A 22,644-nucleotide genomic window follows, 5' to 3' on the forward strand; every position below is an offset into this window, starting at 1 on the left:
GACTGACCTTCATGTCGTAAAGTAATGATGGGACTGTCATGTATATTTGCTTATTGAGCTGTTCTTGCAATAATATGGACTCTGTCTTTTACGGGTTATCTTCTGTATACCACCCCTACCTTTGTTATTTCATAGTTTTGATGTCTTCACTATGATTCTACAATGTAGAAAATAGTACAAATAAAGAAAAACCCTTGAATGAGTAGGTGTGTCCAACATTTTGACTGGTACTGTAAATTTGCCTAAAACATAATAATTGTCTTGCTCAGAAAACTTGGGCCAAATAAAATCAAATGCAGGCCGCCAGAACCCTGATCTACAGCTATCACTCCAGTTTCCCTGCACATTGTAGATATGGTCCTGGAACTGACTGACCCCATCTATAGTATTCTTACTTACTTTCTCATATTCTTCTTATTTCTAGTTCTTGTGTTTTTGATCTAACTTATGTTATTTGTTGTATTACAATGTTATTGACTATTGCATTGTTGGGTTTTGAGCTCGCAAGAAAGGCATTTCACTGCACATGCGCATGTGACATTACAACTTGAAACTATATGTTATTTTCAGAGGTAGACTGTTGAGTCATAATCAAGTGCTAAATGGTACCTTGCCTATAATGAAAGTAGGATAAATAAATACGCCCTCAATATGAATGAACACACTGACTTACTAGTCTGGAGGATCTGCGAACCTCCTGTTTAATATCATCCACCAAGAAGCCATAGATCCCTTCGTTTTCCTCTCCACGCTGATACACGCCGCTTGACATCAGCTGGAATATAAAACATCTGAATAGGATTGCAAAATTCCAGGAACTTTCAATAAATTCCCTGGTTTTCCAGAAATCCCGGTTGGAGGACTGCCGGAATCAGGAGGGAATAAGCAGAAAATCCAGAGTCCTCTAACCAAGATTTCTGGAAAACCAGGGAATTTAAGTTGCCACCTTTCATCTGACATTGTAAACATTCTGTACATTTAAGGTCCCTTCAGTAAGCAACTGAATGATAAAACAAAAACTATTACTGTTTGAGTAATAGTATTCCGAAATGACAAGATATTTTGGTTTGAGCTAGGCCATAATTCATGAACAATGAGTAATTCTAACACACACACACACTCTCTCTCTTACCAGGCAAAAGTAGTGCACAGTGAGTTCCTGTGACTTAAGTGTGATCTTCTCGCCATATTTGTCTGGACAATTCTCACTGCATTTACAAAGTGCACAACCTTAAAATAGAAAGAAGACATTTCAAGTTCAATGTAAACAAGAACCTTAACTTTTGGGTAGGGTGGTTTGATCACGTGTGTTCTCACCATTGTCATCAAAGTCAAAGTGTTGAAAAAAAGTGACAAAAAGTTATACTACAACAACATAGTGGCCTTCATACTGATTACTCACAGTCTAAGTATTCCTGCTCGGATCTCCGAATCCTCCTCTTCATTTTTAATCGTAAGAGGACCTTGATTCTTCACATGAAAATTGCCTGAAAAATAAATGTCATAGCTGTATCAGCAAACTTTCAAGATACCAGACTGTGTCTGATACATGTCAAATACTGGAGCTGTGCTTAACTTATGCTAGTTTGCCTTGTAGAATGGAACCAGTGGAATAGTCCCAAAAGTGCAAACTACAAGCTGAATTGAGCGCACCTCAAATAACTTACTGTTGCATGGAATGTCATACCTTGGGAACTACAGACAATCATAGCTATTTGCATGTGAAACTGTCTGGGAATACATTAGCTCCATTGTTTACTTTATGCAGGTGGGCCAGGACCCACTCTCCGGGTATGTTAGCTCTGGTCCATGCACATGTCGGATGAGCATGCAGCGAGAAGGGTGTAACTGCAACCCGCAATTCTGGGCGTTCAACCCCTCCTTTTATAGGTCCAGTAACCTAGATCCAGTAATGTACCATAACGTTGGATGCCAACCGCCGATAAACTCCAGAGAAGAGGGGTGGACAACCGTTGCTAGCTACAGCCCCCGCCTGTCGGGCAGTTATCCCTCAGTTCTGTTAACGATGACGAGAGCAAGTGCTCAGCTGGCGGGAGCGAAGGACCCACTGTGCTAGCTTAGCAAGCTAGTCCTAAGGAGGACACCGGTACACAGCAGGCAGGGGCACAAAAATCTCAAAGAGAATACTTTTATTTCCCTTTTGACCCACATCCAAAAGTTTCACACAAGCATGGGGGGGGGGGGTCATGCAGGAACAAAAGGGATGTTCGAGGGGTGTGGTTCATGAAGGAACCAATGGGATACCCGATTTTTTTTTGGGGGGGGGACGTCCCGAATTGCAGGTTTCAGTTCCATACAGCCAAAGATGGCTCATCAGCTGATAAAATGCCCAAGTCGTTTTAGTGGACAGAGAAAAGTTAGAAATTACTCTAGCAATATCTTCACGTTGGTGAGTTACGAAAGTATACTGAATACAATGACTAAAGTTTTGACTGGGGGGAAACGTGCCAGAGCGGTGAACCAGAGCTATGGGTATGCGTGCGCATTTAGAAATAGCTTCAGCTATTTTTTCCAAAAGTCTTAGTCGTTATCTGTATTATATAAGTAGCAACGAGATCTACGCATTCGTGTAATGACCCAATGACGTTCTCGATATTTAGATAGCTTTAGCGGTGAATTATAGTGCTCTCCAAAAATACAAGCCAATGATATGTTAACACATTCGCTTGCTAAGTAGCTAGCTAATTAATAAAGTCTGTTACAGAAGTGCATAGCTAAAATCTAGTTATCTACTATACACATTGAATGAAAACGTGCATCTTACTTTTACTCGATTTATATGGACTTAACCTAGTTTCTTTGGTTTTCCATGATTTTAAATTTCCCTCGTCGCCCTTCGTCTTTGGAGGGTAAATTTCAAACCGAACCAAAACATTCGGAAATGGGAAGAGTCACAAAGTTGATTTCCGGTAGAATCTGCTAATTGTTTTCAGAATAAAAGCCTATCTGAAAGTGTAAATAAAAACAGAAACGAATGCATATAGTCCACTGATATTCATGTTTCTACAAGATCTGGGAGCCATTTAAATTGGATTGAATTATAGTCATGTAGAAATATAGACTAAGTAAGCAATACAGGGCCGGCTCCAGTCCTTGATCGTGACCCTCGTTTCCACTACATTACACATAAGTCATTGGACGAAGGCGTCTTATGTAAGGTGGGGTTTTGTTAAGAGCCCTGACGCTCGGTGTGAACATGAACAAGCATTGCTTGCGGTACGGTTGTGGAAGCATAAGGACCTTATCTTCAGTGCTTGATTTGGGACTGAAATATGGTGCCAGTACTGTTAATATTTAGGTGCAGGAGCTCCACAATACGTTTGAGCTAATATTCTGTAAAAGGAACAGGAGCTCAGGCAGTAGAACATGTAAGGTGCTGGTACTCAGCTATGCCCAAATCAAGCACTGCTCATCTTTCATACCAGCAAGAAACAATAATAAAAAAATGGATACACATTTTTATAGGGTTAGTGTCACACACGGCCATATCTCAAGTGAATTTCATAAAAATGAAAATAGTGACACTTTTAAAAAGTTACACATTTTAGCTAAAACTATACAAAATATATTAACGTCCCCAAATAATTGATTAAAACACACTGTTTTACTATGAAGGTCTACATTACCCTCAGCAGCACTCTATAGGTTAGCACCATGGTGTAAACAGAGGACAGCTAGCTTCTGTCCTCTGGGTACATTGAATTCAATACAAAACCTAGGAGGCTCATGGTTGTCACACATCCCATAGACTTACACTGTAGTTATGACAACTTCCGGAGGATGTCCTCCCACCTATCAGAGCTCTTGCAGCATGAACTGACATATCCACCCAATCAAAGGATCAGAGAATTAATCTAGTAGTGAAAGTATACGCTACAGCTAGCAAGCATTGCAGTGCATAAAATGTGAGTAGTTGACTCAGAGAGTGAAAGATGACAATTTGACAGTTTTGAACAAAAAGGAGAAGCGAGAGAGCTAGCTAGCTATATTTGGTTGTATTTATTATAATTTTTTTTAAAACTTTCACTTAGCTAGTGAATGCAGCTACCTAGTTTATCCTACCTGGCTCAGAGGGATGATATGTATGCCAGCCGGCTATGGCTATCCAACACCGGAACTCTTCCAAGTCAAGGTAAGCTTTTGGTTTGATTTATTTATTGCCACTGTGGCCTGCCGGTGTAGCTGCTAGACTGCTTTCTGACTGTACAAGGTACTGCATGATTGTAGGTGGCTACTAACGCGATAGGTCTAGTATGTTGACTATGATGTGACAACGATGTAGGCTGTGTGTAGTGGTTAGCGGTCATAATATGAAGGTTTGGCTTGAAAAGGTTTTTATTTTTTTGCCTGGTCACAGACAGCTGATGTATTGTGCACTGAAGTCCACAAGCGAAGGGAAAAGGTGAGGAGGAGAGTGTGTAGATAGTTACGATAAGCAATTTTATATATACACACAACAAGCAAAGTGATTGTACTGTTTTTATGTGGCTGCTATGAAAGTGAACTGTGTTTGCGTGTGATCAGGGGTGTACTCATTCCGCCGATTCTGTTAAAATGTTTTTAAACGAAAGAAGGATAAACATACCTGAATTTGCCCAATAGAAACTCAAATTTTCAACTGTTGGACTAATGATTACACCCTAGATCAGCTAGATGCAGGCAAGAGTGTGCAAGGCAGTATTAAATGTGTCACTGTCTGTCACCTTGACGTTGTTAACTTTCATTCATAGGCAAGGTTGTAGCAACCTCATGATGGGTACAGAGAAAAGTATCATGTAGTAGCCTAAACCTATCGATGTTACATTGAGCTGGGTGAATGGAATATAAAAATGACAGTCATCCAATATGGTAAAATGGAAACAAGGCCATGCTCAAAATATATAAATAATCCTCCCTCATCTTAAACGGCACCGAACACCACTGGTGTACAGTAAGTGTATATTTTACATTTGTGACATTATTTTGATGTGATATGAAAGTAAAGGGCTTTATGTTTCGAGCACCGTATCGCAATTGAGAATCTATTCACGTTTGGATGGAGTTTTTGGCGGCCAGAGCCAGTCAACCTCTGAAAATAAGTTCCAAGGACATAACGAGTAATGGCAGGCTCATTAAGAGCACATCTTGGGCTAGGCCGGTGCTAGTCTTTTGGGGCCATAAGCAAGATTTCGCTGGGGGGCTTCCCCCCCCTCCTCGCAGGCAAAACATTTTAGTGCCCCCCCCCCCCCCCTCCCCCCATTTTGCCATGGGGTGGAGAAATTGTTTCAGTTTTAAAGTGATTTTCCTGCAATTCTAACCATATTGCCATGACGTATGCCATGTTAATGATATCTGAGTGACTAACAAATTCAATGGGGGTCCCGTGGAGTTCAGGGCCCCTGGGCATGTGCCTTGTTGGTATTTGGCCATGATTTAGATAGTCTAGCCAGCTAATTTACCGACTTACCAATCTAAAAATTGTTAGCTAACATGGCTAATTGAGTGACTGACATAACAGAAAAATTGCTGATGCACAACCAAATTTCAAAGTTGCACCTTGTGTATTCTACTTTTCCAACTCTCAACAGTAAGTTGACACCCTGACTGAGTTCATAAAAATAAATAGGGTCCCTAAGCCGGCCCTGAAGCAACAAAACAAACGGAGACATAGGCCCTATGACTTTCTATCTAGAATATACAATGTTCTAAGTATACTTGATTCACAGGCGTACTCTGGTCTTTTTATATAGGTTTATTCAGGTAAACATTTTTGTCTGAAATACTGGTACTGGGAACTCTTGTACTGTGGAAAAGTATTGATGTGGTGCACATGTCAAGGGAAATATTGAATTCAATTAGAGCATATGATTAAATAACAAAACCGTATCTGGGGCCACCAGGTTACATAAAACAAAAATGGTCTATGCTTTAAGAATACATTGCTTTATAAAGCTCCATAACGTCTTCATGATTAAATTAATTGTATTTTCATACATAAGGCTATGTTCTGCATCTGGTGGACAGAAATTATTAACTCCGTATCGCCAAAAGTTTTGGTCTCACTGCACCAATAGATGGCGCTAATAGACAATACATTCCTTTTGATCGTTTTATTTCAGGCTTTTGAAAGTGTCAAGGTCCATTCGTTTTTTTTAAGGATGTTTGACAAATGTTAAACTGGAATACTGTATCAGAATATCCTCTTTTCACAATTCTCTTTGTCATTATAAAATAGGGTGGGTTAAGTTTCTGAAAGTGTTATTTTTGGGTGTGCATAATCAGAGATTTGATCAGAATTAAGAAAATCATGGACCAAGAAATGATCTTTGGCAAGATTGATCTTTTGCAAATTCATAAACATCACTTGAACAAAATGTAGCTGAGGAAAGTCAGAGATATGTCCAAGTTTCCCTGTCATGTCCCATTCCCAGCTGGCCACCAGCAGTCTCGCACTGTGGGTACCCTGATAGGAGAAGACCTCCAGGATGACCACATGAAACATGGGCAACATCTGCCAAAACACTGGTCTCAGAACAGAGGACCTACCAGCTGTCATGAACAACAGAGAACTATGGCATGCCATCGTCTGGCACATTGCACCTCCATAAGTAAAGTATGTATGTCCCATTCTAATATAAGATAATACTATAATGATCTCCCTGTCCCTCCTTCAGTTTTTCACCTATTGCATTGACCAGATGATGTACAGTAGCCACCCTACACAGTAACTAGAACATGCCATGAATCCATGACAATATTCTACAGGAGGACTATGCATAGTCTGATTCATTTAATTGGGAAGCGAGGCATGGTATATTGTAATGAGACTCAGTTTAGGCGTCTCAAACACTGAACTATATAGCCTCTCTCCCTCTGACGTGTAACATGAGCATTACTGTACGGCTAACTGAACTGATTTACCTTGTTTGTCAACACCACTGTGAGGACACACAAGTGTTCCTTTGCCCCGAGCCTCAAGATTACAGACCGTTACTCTCCTCCCCTGAAAAGTTTCCTAAGGGAGTCTAAACAACACCCTGGATTTCTAACATTGCACACACCTCCCCCTGAAGTCCACCACTATTCAGAGCTGGCATTATACAATCTAATTTAGCCAATTATACACAGGTGTGATGCTAATTCCCCTCTCACATACTGTGCTCCTGGCAGTAAAAATAGTATAATTGCACATCTGTCCTCTGTTGGCTTCCTGTGATTTTTCACTAGCTTCTGTCTCACAGCAAAACACCTTTTATATGACAAGACCATTTTGTTGTATTGGACTGACAAAATACAATGCTGCCTGCAGAGAGGAGGAGGAGGAGGGGGTTGGTTGTGCACTGGAAAGTTTCATGGTTTCTCTTTTGTTTGAAGGATTCAATAGATTTTCTATGATATACACATTTATTCAGATAAAAATGTTTACTTGATGTGATCTTACCTGTCCAATCATGGTACTGTAACACTGTTCAGCATTTCGATATAATAACGGGCTACATTGTTCACATGTGCATGCAACTAATGTGCAGAAGTGTTTATAAGACCTAAGCACAATGACTGTTTACATAACGATGGCCAAATAGTCAACACACATGTAACTGCCAAAATAAAGGCCAAATAGTCAACACACATGTAACTGCCAAAATAAAGGGAACACTTGAGTAAATGAGGGATGCAAAGTATATTGAAAGCAGGTGTGGTTCCTGAGTTGATTAAGCAGTTAACATCCCATCATGCTTAGGGTCATGTATGAAAATACCCAGTTGCCCATTATTTTGGCTACCCTGGCTAGAAGAAGGGACCTCAGTGACTTGAAAGATGCATCTCAAAGGAGCATAGGGGGTTTAAAGTGTGTGTGTGTGTGTGTGTCAGTCACCAGATCTCAACCCAATTGAACACTTATGGGAGATTCTGAAGTGGTGCCTGAGACAGCGTTTTCCACCACCATCAAAAATACACACAATTATGGAATATCTCGTGAATGAATGATGTTGGATCCCTCCAATAGAGTTCCAGAAACTTGTAGAATCTATGCCAAGGTGCATTGAAGCTGTTCTTGTGGTGGCCCATCACCCTATTAAAACCCCCTAGAGTCTATTGGTGTGTCAAACTAAGTAAAAAAAAAAAAAATCCCCATCAAAATCCATCAGTTTAAGCTTGAGATATTGTTTTATTTTGCATGGGCTGCGTCTCAATCCACCACCTTCGCCTATGGCAGCCTTCCGCATCTGCGGTGGAAGGTCACCAAGCTACAGCGGTGTTTCTCAGACCCTGAGATATCCCGAAAATCAGTGTTCTCATGGAAAACATCTAACATCTGACTGGTTTGGCCTACAAACTAATATGACCACTCTATGGAAATATGAAATTCTCACAATCTGTGGTGTTTTGCTCTACAACTTGCATGGAGGTAGTTTTGTGCCTCCCCAAAAAAGGGGTTAAATGTGTGTAATAAAAAGTAGTCTGACCCCTTGAATTTTTGCACATTTTGTTACATTACAGCCTTATTCTAAAATTGATGAAATTGTTTCCCCCCTCATCTACACACAATAGTCCGTAAAGACAAAGCAAAAACAGGTTTTTAGAAGTGTTTGCTTATTTAAAAATCAGAAATATCACATTTACATAAGTATTCAGACCCTTTACTCAGTACTTTGTTGATGCACCTTTTGGCAGTGATTACAGCATCGAGTCTTCTTGGAAATGACTCTACAAGCTTGGCACACCTGTATTTGGGGAGTTTCTCCCATACTTCTCTGCAGATGCTCTCATCCTCTGTTAGGTTGGATGGGGAGCGTTGCTGCACAGCTTTTTCCAGGTCTCTCCAGAGATGTTCGATCAGGTTCAATTCAGGGCTCTGGCTGAGCCACTCAAGGACATTTAGAGACTTGTCCCGAAGCCACTCCTGCCATGTCTTAGCAGTGTGCTTGGGGTCGTTGTCCTGATGGAAGGTGAACCTTCACCCCAGTCTGAGGTCCTGGGTACTCTGGAGCAGGTTTTCATCAAGGATCTCTGTACTTTGCTCCGTTCATCTTTCCCTAAATCCTGACTAGTCTCCCAGTCCCTGCCGCTGAAGAACATCCCCACAGCATGATGCTGCCACCATGCTTCACCGTAGGGATGGTGCCAGGTTTCCTCCAGTTGTGAGGCTTGGCATTCAAGCCTAAGAGTTCGATCTTGGTTTCATCAGACCAGATAATCTTGTTTCTCATGGTCTGAGAGTCTTTAGGTGCCTTTTGGAAAACTCCAAGCGTGCTGTCATGTGCCTTTTACTGAAGAGTGGCTTCTGTCTGGTCGCTAGTATAAAGGCCTGTTTGGTGAAGTGCGACAGAGATGGTTGTCCTTCTGGAAGGTTCTCCCATCTCCGCAGAGGAACTCTAGAGATCTGTGTTCTTGAAGACCTTCAATGCTGCAGAAATGTTTCCCAAAAATGTGCCTTGACACAATCCTATCCATTTTAGAATAAGGCTATAACGTAATAAAATATGGAAAAAGTCCAGGTGTCTAAATATTTAAAGAAGGCTCTGTATATATCCTGAGCTTTCTTTTCTCCTAGATATACACTGCTCAAAAAAAATAAAGGGAACACTTAAACAACACAATGTAACTCCAAGTCAATCACACTTCTGTGAAATCAAATTGTCCACTTAGGAAGCAACACTGATTGACAATAAATTTCACATGATGTGTGCAAATGGAATAGACAACAGGTGGAAATTATAGGCAATTAGCAAGACACCCCCAGTAAAGGAGTGGTTCTGCAGGTGGTGACCACAGACCACTTCTCAGTTCCAATGCTTCCTGGCTGATGTTTTGGTCACTTTTGAATGTTGGCTGTGCTTTCACTCTAATGGTAGCATGAGACGGAGTCTACAACCCACACAAGTGGCTCAGGTAGTGCAGCTCATCCAGGATGGCACATCAATGTGAGCTGTGGCAAGAAGGTTTGCTGTATCTGTCAGCGTAGTGTCCAGAGCATGGAGGCGCTACCAGGAGACAGGCCAGTACATCCGGAGACGTGGAGGAGGGCATCAACCCAGCAGCAGGACCGCCACCTCCGCCTTTGTGCAAGGAGGAGCAGGAGGAACACTGCCAGAGCCCTGCAAAATGACCTCCAGCAGGCCACAAATGTGCATGTCTGCTCAAACGGTCAGAAACGGACTCCATGAGGGTGGTATGAGGGCCCGACGTCCACAGGTGGGGGTTGTGCTTACAGCCCAACACCATGCAGGACGTTTGGCATTTGCCAGAGAACACCAAGATTGGCAAATTCGCCACTGGCGCCCTGTGCTCTTCACAGATGAAAGCTGGTTCACACTGAGCACATGTGACAGACGTGACCGAGTCTGGAGACGCCGTGGAGAACGTTCTGCTGCCTGCAACATCCTCCAGCATGACCGGTTTGGTGGTGGGTCAGTCATGGTGTGGGGTGGCATTTCTTTGGGGGGCCGCACAGCCCTCCATGTGCTCGCCGGAGATAGCCTGACTGCCATTAGGTACTGAGATGAGATCCTCAGACCCCTTGTGAGACCATATGCTGGTGCGGTTGGCCCTGGGTTCCTCCTAATGCAAGACAATGCTAGACCTCATGTGGCTGGAGTGTGTCAGCAGTTCCTGCAATAGGAAGGCATTGATGCTATGGACTGCCCGTTCCCCAGACCTGAATCCAATTGAGAACATCTGGGAGCATGCCCAGGCGTTGTAGGAAGGTCATACAGGCACGTGGAGGCCACACACACTACTGAGCCTCATTTTGACTTGTTTTAAGGACATTCCATCAATGTTGGATCAGCCTGTAGTGTGGTTTTCCACTTTAATTTTGAGTGTGACTCCAAATCCAGACCTCCATGGGTTGATCAATTTGATTTCCATTGATAATTTTTGTGTGATTTTGTTGTCCGCACATTCAACTATGCAAAGAAAAAAGTATTTAATAAGAATATTTAATTCATTCAGATCTAGGATGTGTTATTTTAGTGTTCCCTTTATTTTTTTGAGCAGTGTATATACGACAGACACTTCAAAACCTTATCCGTTGTGATTTATTTTTTTGCCATTTTTTGCCATTTATGAATGTTAATCAATGCATTTCTATGGGCTACAGTAGGAAAGGCCAAATGTAATATTTTGTAAATGCCTAAAAGTGTCCTAAAAATCAAATAGCTACATGATCCATGGTATGACTGTCTTAAAACAAATCCTTGTGTTGACTATTGATTCATAGATTGGGATACATGTTCTTCCATAATCTATTCAAGTCTGTTTGCGAGCTTGCATGGACACAGGGTTCCCCTCATATACACATACAGTACAGTGGCCTATATAGGCATAGCTCACTGAAATGCACTTTTTATGGGCCAAATGGAAGAGCATACACAGGAGACGTCAAACCCTTCATTAACTTCAACCATGTTTGATGAGTGACAGTGACATGACTGTCATATGACCAACCGTAACCCGAGATCCAACTTGTCTGAAATAAAGCGAGGAGGAATCCGACATGATTATCATGCTATGTTAGAGCTGGGACCTCAACCAGACCCTGAAATTGAAGGCAATGCTGAGACTGAGGAACAGCCCTTCCCTTCGAAAGGAGTCAAATAAAATGATTTGGTCCCTAGTTAGTTGGAGCTTTCAATATTGGGATTTCGGTGTAAAATATAAATTTGACTTTGAACACTCTCACATGGATTCCCTGTGCCATTTGTAACAGCTTGTAATATCTCATGTGGCTTGAGGAAATTGCTGTCTATACAACCCAAATAATTCTGTCCCTTTGACCCAAAGTCTATCAGTTCTCGGCTCACTAGGGTCACCATGTCATCCCTCCAGCCCTGCCTGCCTCCTGATCCCCTCAACGAAATTTGAGTTGTCTTTAGAGTTATACAATTGACTGCTAATCAGACATTTGAAAAGGCTCTGAGCCCTGATACACCAGGTCCCTTACTTTCTTGCTGTCTCTCGTTCCACTGAATAAATCCAAATCACACTAGGCTTTAGGAAGTCACACTGTTTGACTCTCCTTTCCTTTCAGAACTCTACTCTTATTACAACCTGTCTACGGTTTCTGTCAAAAAGCATATGTGTCTATACCTGTAGTTAATCACAAGATGGTAAGGTAGCATTGTTTGAATAACAGTAACACATTTTGATAATTGTTCCCAAAACTCAGTGTTTTGTGTTTCATATACATATTATATATTTACCACTTCATGAGGTGGGCATTTATTGTCACAGTAGCCGAAAAGGAAAATATGAAGACTGATCAAAGAGAAAGTGTTGGCTAAAAGGCTGTAAAATCCTCTCCACAGATATACAGTACCAGTCAAAAGTTTTGCCACACCTGCTCATTTGAGGGTTTTTCTTTATTTTAACTATTTTCTACATTGTAGAGTAATAGTGAAGACATCAAAACTATGAAATAACACCTAAGGAATCGTGTAGTCACCAAAAGAGTGTTAAACAAACCAAAATATATTTTATATTTGAGATTCTTCAAACTAGGCACCCTTTGCCTTGATGACAGCTATGCACACTCTTGGCATTCTCTCAAACAGCTTCTTGAGGTAGTCCATTGGAATGCATTTCAATTAACAGGTGTGCCTTAAGTTCATTGGGGGAATTTATTTCCTCCTTAATGCTTTTGAGTCAATCAGTTGTGTTGTGACAAGGTTGGGGTGGTATACAGAATATAGCGCTATTTGGTCAAATACCAGGTCCATATTGTTGCAAGAACAGCTCAAATAAGTAAAGAGAAATGACAGTCCATCATTACTTTAAGACTTGAAGGTCAGTAAATCTGCAACATTTCAAGAACTTTGAAAGTTTCTTCAAGTGCAGTCACAACCATCAAGCGCTATGATGAAACTGCCTCTCATGAGGACCACCGCAGTAAAGGAATACCCACAGTTAACTGCACCGCAGATTGCAGCCCAAATAAATTGGAGCCCCCAGGGTTCAAGTAACAGACACATCTCAACATCAACTGTTCAGAGGAGACTGCTTGAATCAGGCTTCCCTGGTCGAATTGCTGCAACAACAAAAAAACACTATTAAAGTACACCAATAAGAAGGGACTTGCTTGGGCCAAGAAACACGAGCAATGAACATTAGACCGTTGGAAATCTGTCTTTTTGGTCTGATGAGTCCAAATTTGATGTCTTTGGTTCCAACCGCCATGTCTTTGTAAGACACGGAGTAGGTGAACGGATAATCTTTACATGTGTGGTTCCCACCGTGAAGCATGGAGGTGGTGTGATGGTGTGGGGTTGCTTTGCTGGTGAAACTCTGATTTATTTAGAATTCATGGCACACTTAACCAGTATGGCTACCACAGCATTCTGCAGCGATACGCCATCCCATCTGGTTTGCGCTTAATGGGACTATCATTTGTTTTTCAACAGGACAATGACCCAAAACACACCTCCAGATTGTGTAAGGGCTATTTGACCAAGAAGGAGAGTGACTGAGTGCTGCATTAGATGACCTGGCCTCCACAATTACCCGACCTCAACCCAATTGAGATGGTTTGGGAGAGAGAAGAGATGAGGAAAAGCAGCCAACAAGTGCTCAGCATATGTGGGAACTCTTTTTCAAGACTACTGGAAATGCATTCCAGGTGACTACCTCATGAAGTTGTTTGAGAGAATGCCAAGAGTGTGCAAAGCTGTCATTAAGGCAGAGGGTGGCTACTTTGAAGAATCAAAAAATCTATTTAGATTTGTTCAACTTTTTTTTGTTGGTTCCTACATGATTCCATATGTGTTATTTCATCGTTTTTATGTAATAAATAAGTAATTAGAGACACAACCAGTATAGCGTAGAAGACTATATTATGCAGGACTCTTTTTCTTTAAAAACATTTTTTTTTTTAAAGGAGCACGTAGGTGAGCACACAGAAATGTAGGATGTATTTGATGTAATACAAAACGCTCAAATCCTTTAATTTTTCTAGGCGCACTGATACTCCCAAATAAAATTCTGGGTCACATAGCAAAATATTTAGGCATGTATGTGAGTAAAAGGGTTGCACTGTAGAGCCCTGTTCTGATTGGACGTGAGGGAGTATGCTACACATATGCAGCATTAGGTAGATTACTGTCTTATGGTTGTATGTGAGGAAGTATTCTACATATCCAGTGTTCTGTTTATTACTGGCATGTTATGACTGTTCTGATTGGATGACAGGGTTGGGACTGGGGATGTCCTGATAGCAGTGAGGTTTCAGGGGAGTTGAGCTTTGCTTGCTCTCCCCTATCCCTCAACCTTAACTCTGCATGTCATCCTCAGGGCACTGAGTTGCAAAGAGGGTGGAGCCTATGTTTGGGATCTCCAGTGTCTCTCCACGTGATGGCAGGGGTATCACTGACCACTGTTTCCCCACAAAGGAGTAACACCCTCTTTTTTTTTTTTTATGTATATATCTATATTTTTTTAACTGCCATATGAAAACAAACAGAGGGAGAGGAGCTACACAGACTACTGAAAGCCCAGGATACTGCACAGAGGTAATAACTTTACCTGAGCTTTAACTAACTATTATTATTATTATTATTATTTTTCAACATTTCCTCTATTTTGGATTTTTTGTTATTTTTTTTCTGTTGGTTTGAGAAGGTGGGATTTATTCAAGTATGTCATCTCAATTGAGAAGACTGGAGAAATGCTTGGTTAGTTTGGCAATTAATCAGTTGGTGTTTTTTTTCCACACACATTGAAGTATAGCAGTTGAATATGTTAGCAGTAGGTTTTACATTTTTGAATCGTTTACCCAGATATGTACTAGTTAATATAATTTTCAGATCCAAATCCCCAAAGTCATACCAGCTGTTTTGTGTATGACAGAACTTATAAAAGCCACCATTTACCTTTTCAACCTTTCAAATTTATAATAGAGGATATAGCTTTTCCCTCCTTTTGCCAAATTTGAATCGCTCTAGATTTAGTTGTCACTCTGCCCTCATGCCTCTTCTTTATAATAAATGAAAGGGGAACAACTTTGATAATGTGCCTTTGAATTTTACAGCACAGTGCTTCAGTGGAAATCTAATTTGAGAGAAAATGGCAACCCAGCTGTTCTTTTGATGGAGCACAACCAAAACATGGGTTCTTTCAGAGCAACACACACAGGCCATCTTCATCTGCACATCAATGGGCCTCTTGGTGCATCATGCAGGGTTGTAATTACAGTAGTGTGGCAGTGCTAGGGCTAATTCAGTCTATCTGGCGCATCTATAACATCAGGTATTGGGGGGAATGATTGCAGGGAGAGGATGGACATGGGGTGTGTGTTCTGCCTCTCTCACAATACCACTGCTTTGTGTTGTTCCTGCCAGCAGCGTGCGTGCAGATGAGCTCCCATTAAATATCTACATTTATTATGCAAACAAAGGGGGTTAATTGTCCACATATTTGCATGCAGCTTGGTAAATGAATTATGCAAGATTGTTTCATAGCAACTGCTCCGGGCCAGGCCGAGGGAGGAGTTGAGCTGGGATTGGTGGGTTTGGGGGTTGACAGGTTCAGGCTTGGAGACAGACAGGACTGTAATGCCCTTTCACCATACTGAGCCAAGCTGAAGAAAGCCAAGCTAAGCTTTACTGTGCTGGCCTAGTTGCGCATTCACCATAGTTGCTGGAACTATGCTGGAAATAAAATACCTGAGCCAACACCGTACGGTTCTGGTTGGCACAATGGTGTGAAAATATTTATTGAAGTAACAATCACTAAGACTAGGTCCTCCTGGCAGTGAAGAATTATGATAACAGTTGCCCTTGTTATGGCAGATAGAAGTTATTCGAAGTTAGTAAATATACAGAAAATCTTATTCAGACAATGAGTAGGTAAATAAATAGTTTTTAAATGCAGATAATTGTTGTGGCTCCATGCACATGCCATATGCAGCTCTGTAGGTATAGCAGAGTTATTAGAATAATGTATTAGGCTACTATTCATTTATGCCAAGCCTTAATTGGTTCAGCTTGTCAATTAGCCATACGTGTTAACACCTGTGCAATCCCCAAAGAGAAAGGAGTGAAACACTTTAAGGACTGTAAATTAATATTCGAAGACAATTTATTATTGTCAATGTTTAAGGTGTCATAGTTCAAATATAATTAATTTAACAGCATGCATGGTGAAAAAATAGATAAGCTCTCGTATAGAGCTAGAATGAACGGCAGTGGGTCGGAGCCTCTGGGAGAAGGCATAACTTGCTATACATTTACTGTAACATATAGGGAGAAGACAATGCTACAAACCTGAATTTAATCTGAGGGTACTTTTCAACATTAGAATGTATCTGTTACATATACTGTAACTTCATGCTCACATTGCATTACATTATTAAATAATGCACACAATACACTATTTCCCCAGAAAAGGCTGAGGGCTATTGTAAAGTGCTTCTTAAATTTACTCTGCATTTGACATATATAGTCCCTCAAAAGACATAACATTCCCAGTCCTATCATGCTGGATAGACAGCAGCTGTGGGACTGTCTGTAGTATCAGGGCTGGCTTACCAACCTGGAACGCAGGGCCCTTGCGTCGGGGAGATCGGGGTGCCCCCAAATAGCATATGAACACGTCATAAGCCATTGAAAAATGTGTAGAAATGTAGGACATTTGCTTTAAAACTGCTACATTTGATCTTAGCCTCATGGCAAAATGCAGAATTGTAGGAAATTGGCTATAAAACAACAAAAAATGACCTGTGTATTTTTTATTTAACTAGGCAAGTCAGTTAAGAACTGTCTGGATTGGCCAATTGGATTAGTTGTTTAGTCTGAGTCATAGGGGTCATTTCTCTATACTATTTCAGCACTTGGTTTGGCAACTGCTTGGCATCTGACCGCAAGGAGCTACAGAGGGTAGTGCCTATGGCCCAGTACGTCACTGGGCTGAGCTCCCTGCCATCTAGGACCTCTATACCAGTCGGTGTCAGAGGAAGTCCCTAAAAGTTGTCAAAGACTCCAGCCACCCAAGTCATAGACTGTTCTCTCTGCTGCTGCATGTCAAGCGGTATCGGAGCGCCAAGTCTGGGACCAAAAGGCTCCTGAACAGCTTCTACCCCCAAGCCATTAGCAGTTAATCAAAAGGCTACCCAAACTATATGCTTTTTTTTGCACTGACTCTCTTGTACTGGCTCTATGCACAGTGACCGGACCCACATACTCACACATACTACACTGTTACTGCAACATACACCCACTCTCACTCTACATACTCACACAAACACACATGCATATTGATGCCACACACACCCACATAGGGCTGGGCGATATGGCAAACATATTATATCTCTCTATTTTTTTTTATTACATTTTTGGTGTTTGACATTATTTTATGTTTTTCAATAATACAATAATAATACAATAATTAAACTTCAACCAAAAATGTTTTCCTACATTTTCATCTATTTCTGCATTTCCTGCACTCATTTGAGGTAATTTCCATAATGCCATGTAGGGCTGCATGATATTGGCAAAAAATTCTCTGCTGTATTTTTATCCAAATAAGTTGAGATTGCGATTTGACTTTGATTTTAGATCAAAACACTTGGGTGAACTTTTGGAATCATGGAAATATGTTTATTCTAATTATATAGTTCTAATATAAATCATAGTGAGCTTTTTGTTGTTTGACATGCCAGGGAGAAGTTATTGCTACAGGGTAGGAACCATAATGTTGGTCAGTGTTTTCTAGGGGACCAGATAACGTTTGGCTGCATTACATTTTTCTTCATGGCTGCATTCCAAACGCATAAAAGCCACAGGTGCCGGGGCACCTCCAAGTGACACTTCTAATGATGTATGATGAGTTGACACTTGCAGGGCGAGGGAAGAGTGAATTAATTTTGTCACTCGTTTGTCCCATGGTTGGGTTTTCTGTTATCATGGAACCACCGGTAGCTGTTGTGTGTTTATGTGCGCTTCAGTCAATTATGATTGCATTTCATATCTTTGCTAGAAGACACAATGCATCCGAAGACGTCAAATTTTAGTCATATGACGATATCAGGTAAATTGAGTGTGATGTCAGGGAAAGTTGTATGCACTAGCTAACGTTTCCAAAAGCTAACCAAACAAAAACATAATTACTTTTACAATACGTGTCTGAGCCGTCATGTGTATTAGTAGCACAATTTCAAACTTATTTACATACATTTTTACTTACACTTATGTTGACTTCTCCATATTGATGTTGGTTTTAAGTTTTGGAAGACTTTTCTTAGCGGATGTACAATCATCCCAAATTGAATTATAAGGTGTTTCAGGCCCCGGAGTGAACAGTATTGTACACTCGCAAACTCGATCATAAATGGGGGCTGAAGGGCATACTTTGCCAACATCCCTTGCTTGGCTAATTGTGGCTGCAGCAAAGATGGCAACAGGGATTCCCCCAAGGGCATAAGGTGTGGGTAAGTGGAGGAGGGTGTGTCTTTTATGCGTTTGAAAGGCAGCCCATGTAGGCAACATATTCATGCTTCGCCTATTCCTCTTTGTTAGAAGATACTGTTACACAAGCAACATGCTGATTTAGGCCTACACCATCACTGGTATCGAGCTGTATTAGCTAGCTACATTTGATCTGACTCAGTACATTTATTAGCTAGCTAATTAGCGGCTAACACGGTTGAACTAAAACTTGTTAAGGAAATACAAATTAGCTGTTTGCAGATGTAAGAAACACAAACAAAGTTTAATTATTGAACACTTGTGGATTTATATTTGGAAAAGTGGTAGCTGCATCATTGTCATCAAGGTTGCATATGCTGCATTGACCATGCAGACTGAACGCAAGTTTCTCGTGGTTGAGGAACAGCAAATGCAAATTCAGTGGCATGAGTTGGGGCTAGGTCTGTCGAAAGCGGCATGGATAGAGAGTGGAGAGGGATGACTCAAGTAAACTACCAAAATGTACATTACACATGGCATATCACATTTAACAAACCCAAATATTCAAATACCGTTAAGAAGTTAAAGTAAAAACCCAAACCGGTCTGTGCATCAATACCAGTATACCACCCAGCCCTACTCCTACACTTTCACATTCTTTCCATATGCTGCTTGAAAAATAGGGTTATGGTTGTAGAGAATCGAAGGACCATGAATGTAATAAGAAATCTTAAGTGCTGGCTTAAGACCGGTAGTAACCACTACAGAATGTCCGGTCAGAACAAGGATGAGGCGGATGTCCAGGTTAAGGGGAGTTAAATGGAAGATGTTCACATCACACACAAATCTGACTATTCATGGTTCAGATAACTGAGAATCATGTTCAGTGAGAACTGGCATTAACTATGTGGTCATTTAGATGCACAATTAAACATCAGACATACAGGGATTCAGTCCACAGGAGGAAAAGTTCAGCAGGAGGGAAAACTGTGGATGTGCTCATCAGGATGTGGAAAGCACGTTCCTGACCACAAAGTGTGTTGGGGTCATAGACTAACTGAAACTGAAGTCGCGGGAATCAAGGCCACTGATAGGCAGAAGGAGATGTGATGATAAGTATTTGGCGTGACCTAACAAAAGTGGGAGTCCTCAGAATGGGAGACTAAGCTGCCCAACTAGAACTAACCTGGAAGGGATTGCTAGAATCACCTGATTGAAGCTTGCCGTTTTAACTCTCCTGCTACTCTGTTTGTTTACCCTTATTAGTCACTTTTACCCTTACCTACATGCACATATAATGTCAATTACCTCAACTACCTCATATTCCTGCACATTGACTCAGTACATGTGCTCCTTGTATATATCCTCGTTATTGTTATTTTATTGTTACTATTTCCTTTTTTTTCTGCAAAAAAATCATATTAATCATTTTATATGAATGTCTACACCTGTTGTATTTGGTGCATGTGATAAAATATATTTGATTTGATATATTACACTGTCGTTAATAATCTATCCGCAAGCATGAGCGCTTATCATTCATCATAAGTGACAGTCATCCACAGACGCACTACAATCGTCCAGTCGTATTTTTTCTCGTCATCAGTTGTATGGGTGATGTGGGTCGGTTCGGTTGGCTTACCATTGGGTCTGCTTGTGCTAAGCAGACACCCTCTTTTGACAGCCTACACATTAATCATGACCTTGTGACCCCACTGTACTGCAGGCCCCCTGCTTAACCCAACTCTCGGCTGCCATGTGCTCCTGGTTAAACCCCCTTTGGTTCAGTGTCGTGACCCATGTGAGCATTGAGCCCCTTAATCGAAATCCACAAGGAGATCAGCATATGGCCTGCCCTTGAGCTGGCATGGCCTATCACCGTTGATTAAGCTTTATTGGGTTAAAATCCTTCCTGCACCACAGCGAATCATGTAGCTAGACAGGACTATCTGGTGGTATAAATATTCTGCCCAATGTTGATTTTCTGTTTTGAGGTAAGAATTTGTATGTTTATACAACAAGCAAACTGTAGCCGAGATGTAAAAAATATAGTTATTGTAGCGCATAATTTTTTTCCCCCAATTTCGTGGTATCCAATTGGTAGTTACAGTCTTGTTCCATCACTGCAACACTGACTCGGGAGAGGCGAACGTTGAGAGTTGTGCGTCCTCCGAAACACGACCCAGCCAAGTCACACTGCTTGACACAATGCTTGCTTAACCTGGTAGCCAGCCACACCAATGTGTCGGAGGAAACACCGTACACCTGGCCACTGTGTCAGCATGCATACGCCCGGCCTGCCACAGGAGTCGCTAGAGTGCGATGGGACAAGGACATTCCGGCCGGGTACAAACCCTCCACTAACCCGGAAGACGCTGAGCCAATTGTGCGCCGCCCCATGGGTCTTCCGAGCCTGGACTCAAACCAGGATCTCGAGTGGGACGGCTAGCACTAGACATCAATGTTTGATGGAACCGTGGCACAGCCTTTGTTTCAGGAGTCCTCCCTTAGTTTTTATCTTGGCGCACAGTGGAATATTTCTTCAAGAACATAGTTTGATATCAAACTGTGGGAAAAAGGATGAATTGTCTGTGCCAGAAATAAAGCTGATCTCAAACCTCTGCTGTAGTTGTTATTTTGTTATGTCATAATGACATAAGACTGTTAGAACTGTTGCACTCACTACAGTGCCTTTTTGTAGGGAGATTTTCAGCTTTGCAAATGTGTTTTCATTTTCCCACAGAGTACAGTAGTAACCCTTAGATGTTAACAGACTTTGTATGTAGTATGGACAATGACATACAATATTGATAAGTCATTTCTTGATATGGCAATTTCAACAACGTTGACAAATGGAGCTGTTACACTTACTACATTTATAACTGCTAAACTTAGCAATGTTGTTACCATATCAAGACAAAACCATACTTACTAATATTTATAATCAATAATATTTATACTGAATAATCAATCCAAGAATATTCGGCACATAGTAACTACCGTAATAATATTAATATAGTTTAGTTGCGAATGAGGATGTTTATTTGTAGACTATCAGTGGTACAGTTTGAAGTGCAGAACTATGTTGCCTAGAAACCAATGGAAGGATGAAAACCCAACTTGCCCCTGTTTGAACTGTTGGAGGTAACCATTGGCAACAGCTAAATATTTCCCAGCTATTGTGTTTTACTTTCTGGATGAGAGGTGCTGACAATATCGTACTTTTGTGATGAGCAGCATTGGATAAGCCACAACAAAAGCAATATTGTCCATATGTCCATTTTATTGAATGTATTGTTGTTGCCACAAGCTATTGCTATTATTCTCAATCCTACTAGTATAGAATGCATGTTCTTATTATTGTGTTTGAGTGTTGAATTTTTCCTCCTTTTCTCCCTAGGAGCAAGAATCAAGTTGGATAAACCAAGGAGAGGTACCTTGAACAAAAAAGAAAATAATTTAAAAAGAAAAACATGTCTTATTCAACATTGAATGTTTTGTCAAGATATTGAAATTCAAGTCATTAACATGGGCATCATATTTGTCTTTCATTTCACTGTCATACTTCATCTATAGAATAAAAAGATTGGTTGACTCTAGCAGTACTACTACTAGTTATTATTATAATGACAAATTTGCTAGTTCCTAGATTGAGGTCGTTCCAAGGTCATCGTTCAAGACAAACATTTAGAGGAGCACCAATCAAAATCAGAATGTTATTCATTAACTACGCAGCTAGCTACAGCCCCTAATAGCCTAGCCTTCCATCCCTCAGCCATCTAATGAATAGGGCAAAGTAAAATGCGCCCCAGTCAGGGAAAATGGCCCTTCTCTCTATTTCTTGTTGCTTTCCAATCACATAAATGCTCTATAAATCCAGTACCAACATAGCAATGCATAATTAACCAGGGCTCAGTCTTCCAAGCGTGCTTCCTTCCACACAGCAGGGTAAAGCCAGGGGTGCTTAGTGCGAAGCGGAGGTTAGGTTAAGTTCGCTCCACTTGGGCCGTCGAGTTGGCAGGCAATTCCCTGGATTATCTGGGCTTTCAGAATCAGGCATTATGTTCTTATTGACAACATTGGAAAACTAGCAACACCCACAGCTTAAGCTAGACGCCCGCCGGTTGGAAAACAATGCCACACAATCAAGTTCTGTAAATTGCTTGTTGCCATTGGGGTCATGCTCAACAGTAAGATTAGACACTTGTACAGTGAGATGGTAATACCATTATTCCTGTGTAATCTC

The 22,644-nt window shown here is 41.1% G+C and overlaps 1 protein-coding gene and 1 long non-coding RNA gene across 4 annotated transcripts in view; one reads left to right on the forward strand and one right to left on the reverse strand.

Moving 5' to 3' along the window:
* The window catches only part of LOC109904231 (G2/M phase-specific E3 ubiquitin-protein ligase), a 22,713-nt gene extending 19,802 nt beyond the window's left edge, over window positions 1–2,911 (reverse strand). The window contains exons 1-4 of one of the 3 annotated variants that reach the window (XM_020501457.2): window positions 2,786–2,911; window positions 1,403–1,487; window positions 1,133–1,230; window positions 674–775 (exon numbers count right to left, since the gene is read on the reverse strand). In XM_020501457.2, the coding sequence (XP_020357046.1) occupies window positions 674–775; window positions 1,133–1,230; window positions 1,403–1,445 (243 nt within the window). In that variant the 5' untranslated portion in view covers window positions 1,446–1,487; window positions 2,786–2,911. Of the gene's footprint in view, window positions 1–673; window positions 776–1,132; window positions 1,231–1,402; window positions 1,488–1,687; window positions 2,167–2,785 lie in introns of those variants that run through there. The other 2 variants (XM_020501460.2, XM_020501459.2) reach the window with 2 other exon arrangements.
* LOC109904232 (uncharacterized) lies at window positions 2,299–21,981 on the forward strand. Its single transcript, XR_002257142.2, has 3 exons — window positions 2,299–2,410; window positions 4,053–4,153; window positions 21,799–21,981. It is a non-coding gene; the product is annotated as an uncharacterized LOC109904232 (long non-coding RNA).
* Window positions 21,982–22,644: the final 663 nt, after the last annotated feature.

The sequence above is a fragment of the Oncorhynchus kisutch genome, linkage group LG14 (genome assembly GCF_002021735.2).
Source record: "Oncorhynchus kisutch isolate 150728-3 linkage group LG14, Okis_V2, whole genome shotgun sequence".
NCBI classification, from domain to species: domain Eukaryota; kingdom Metazoa; phylum Chordata; class Actinopteri; order Salmoniformes; family Salmonidae; genus Oncorhynchus; species Oncorhynchus kisutch.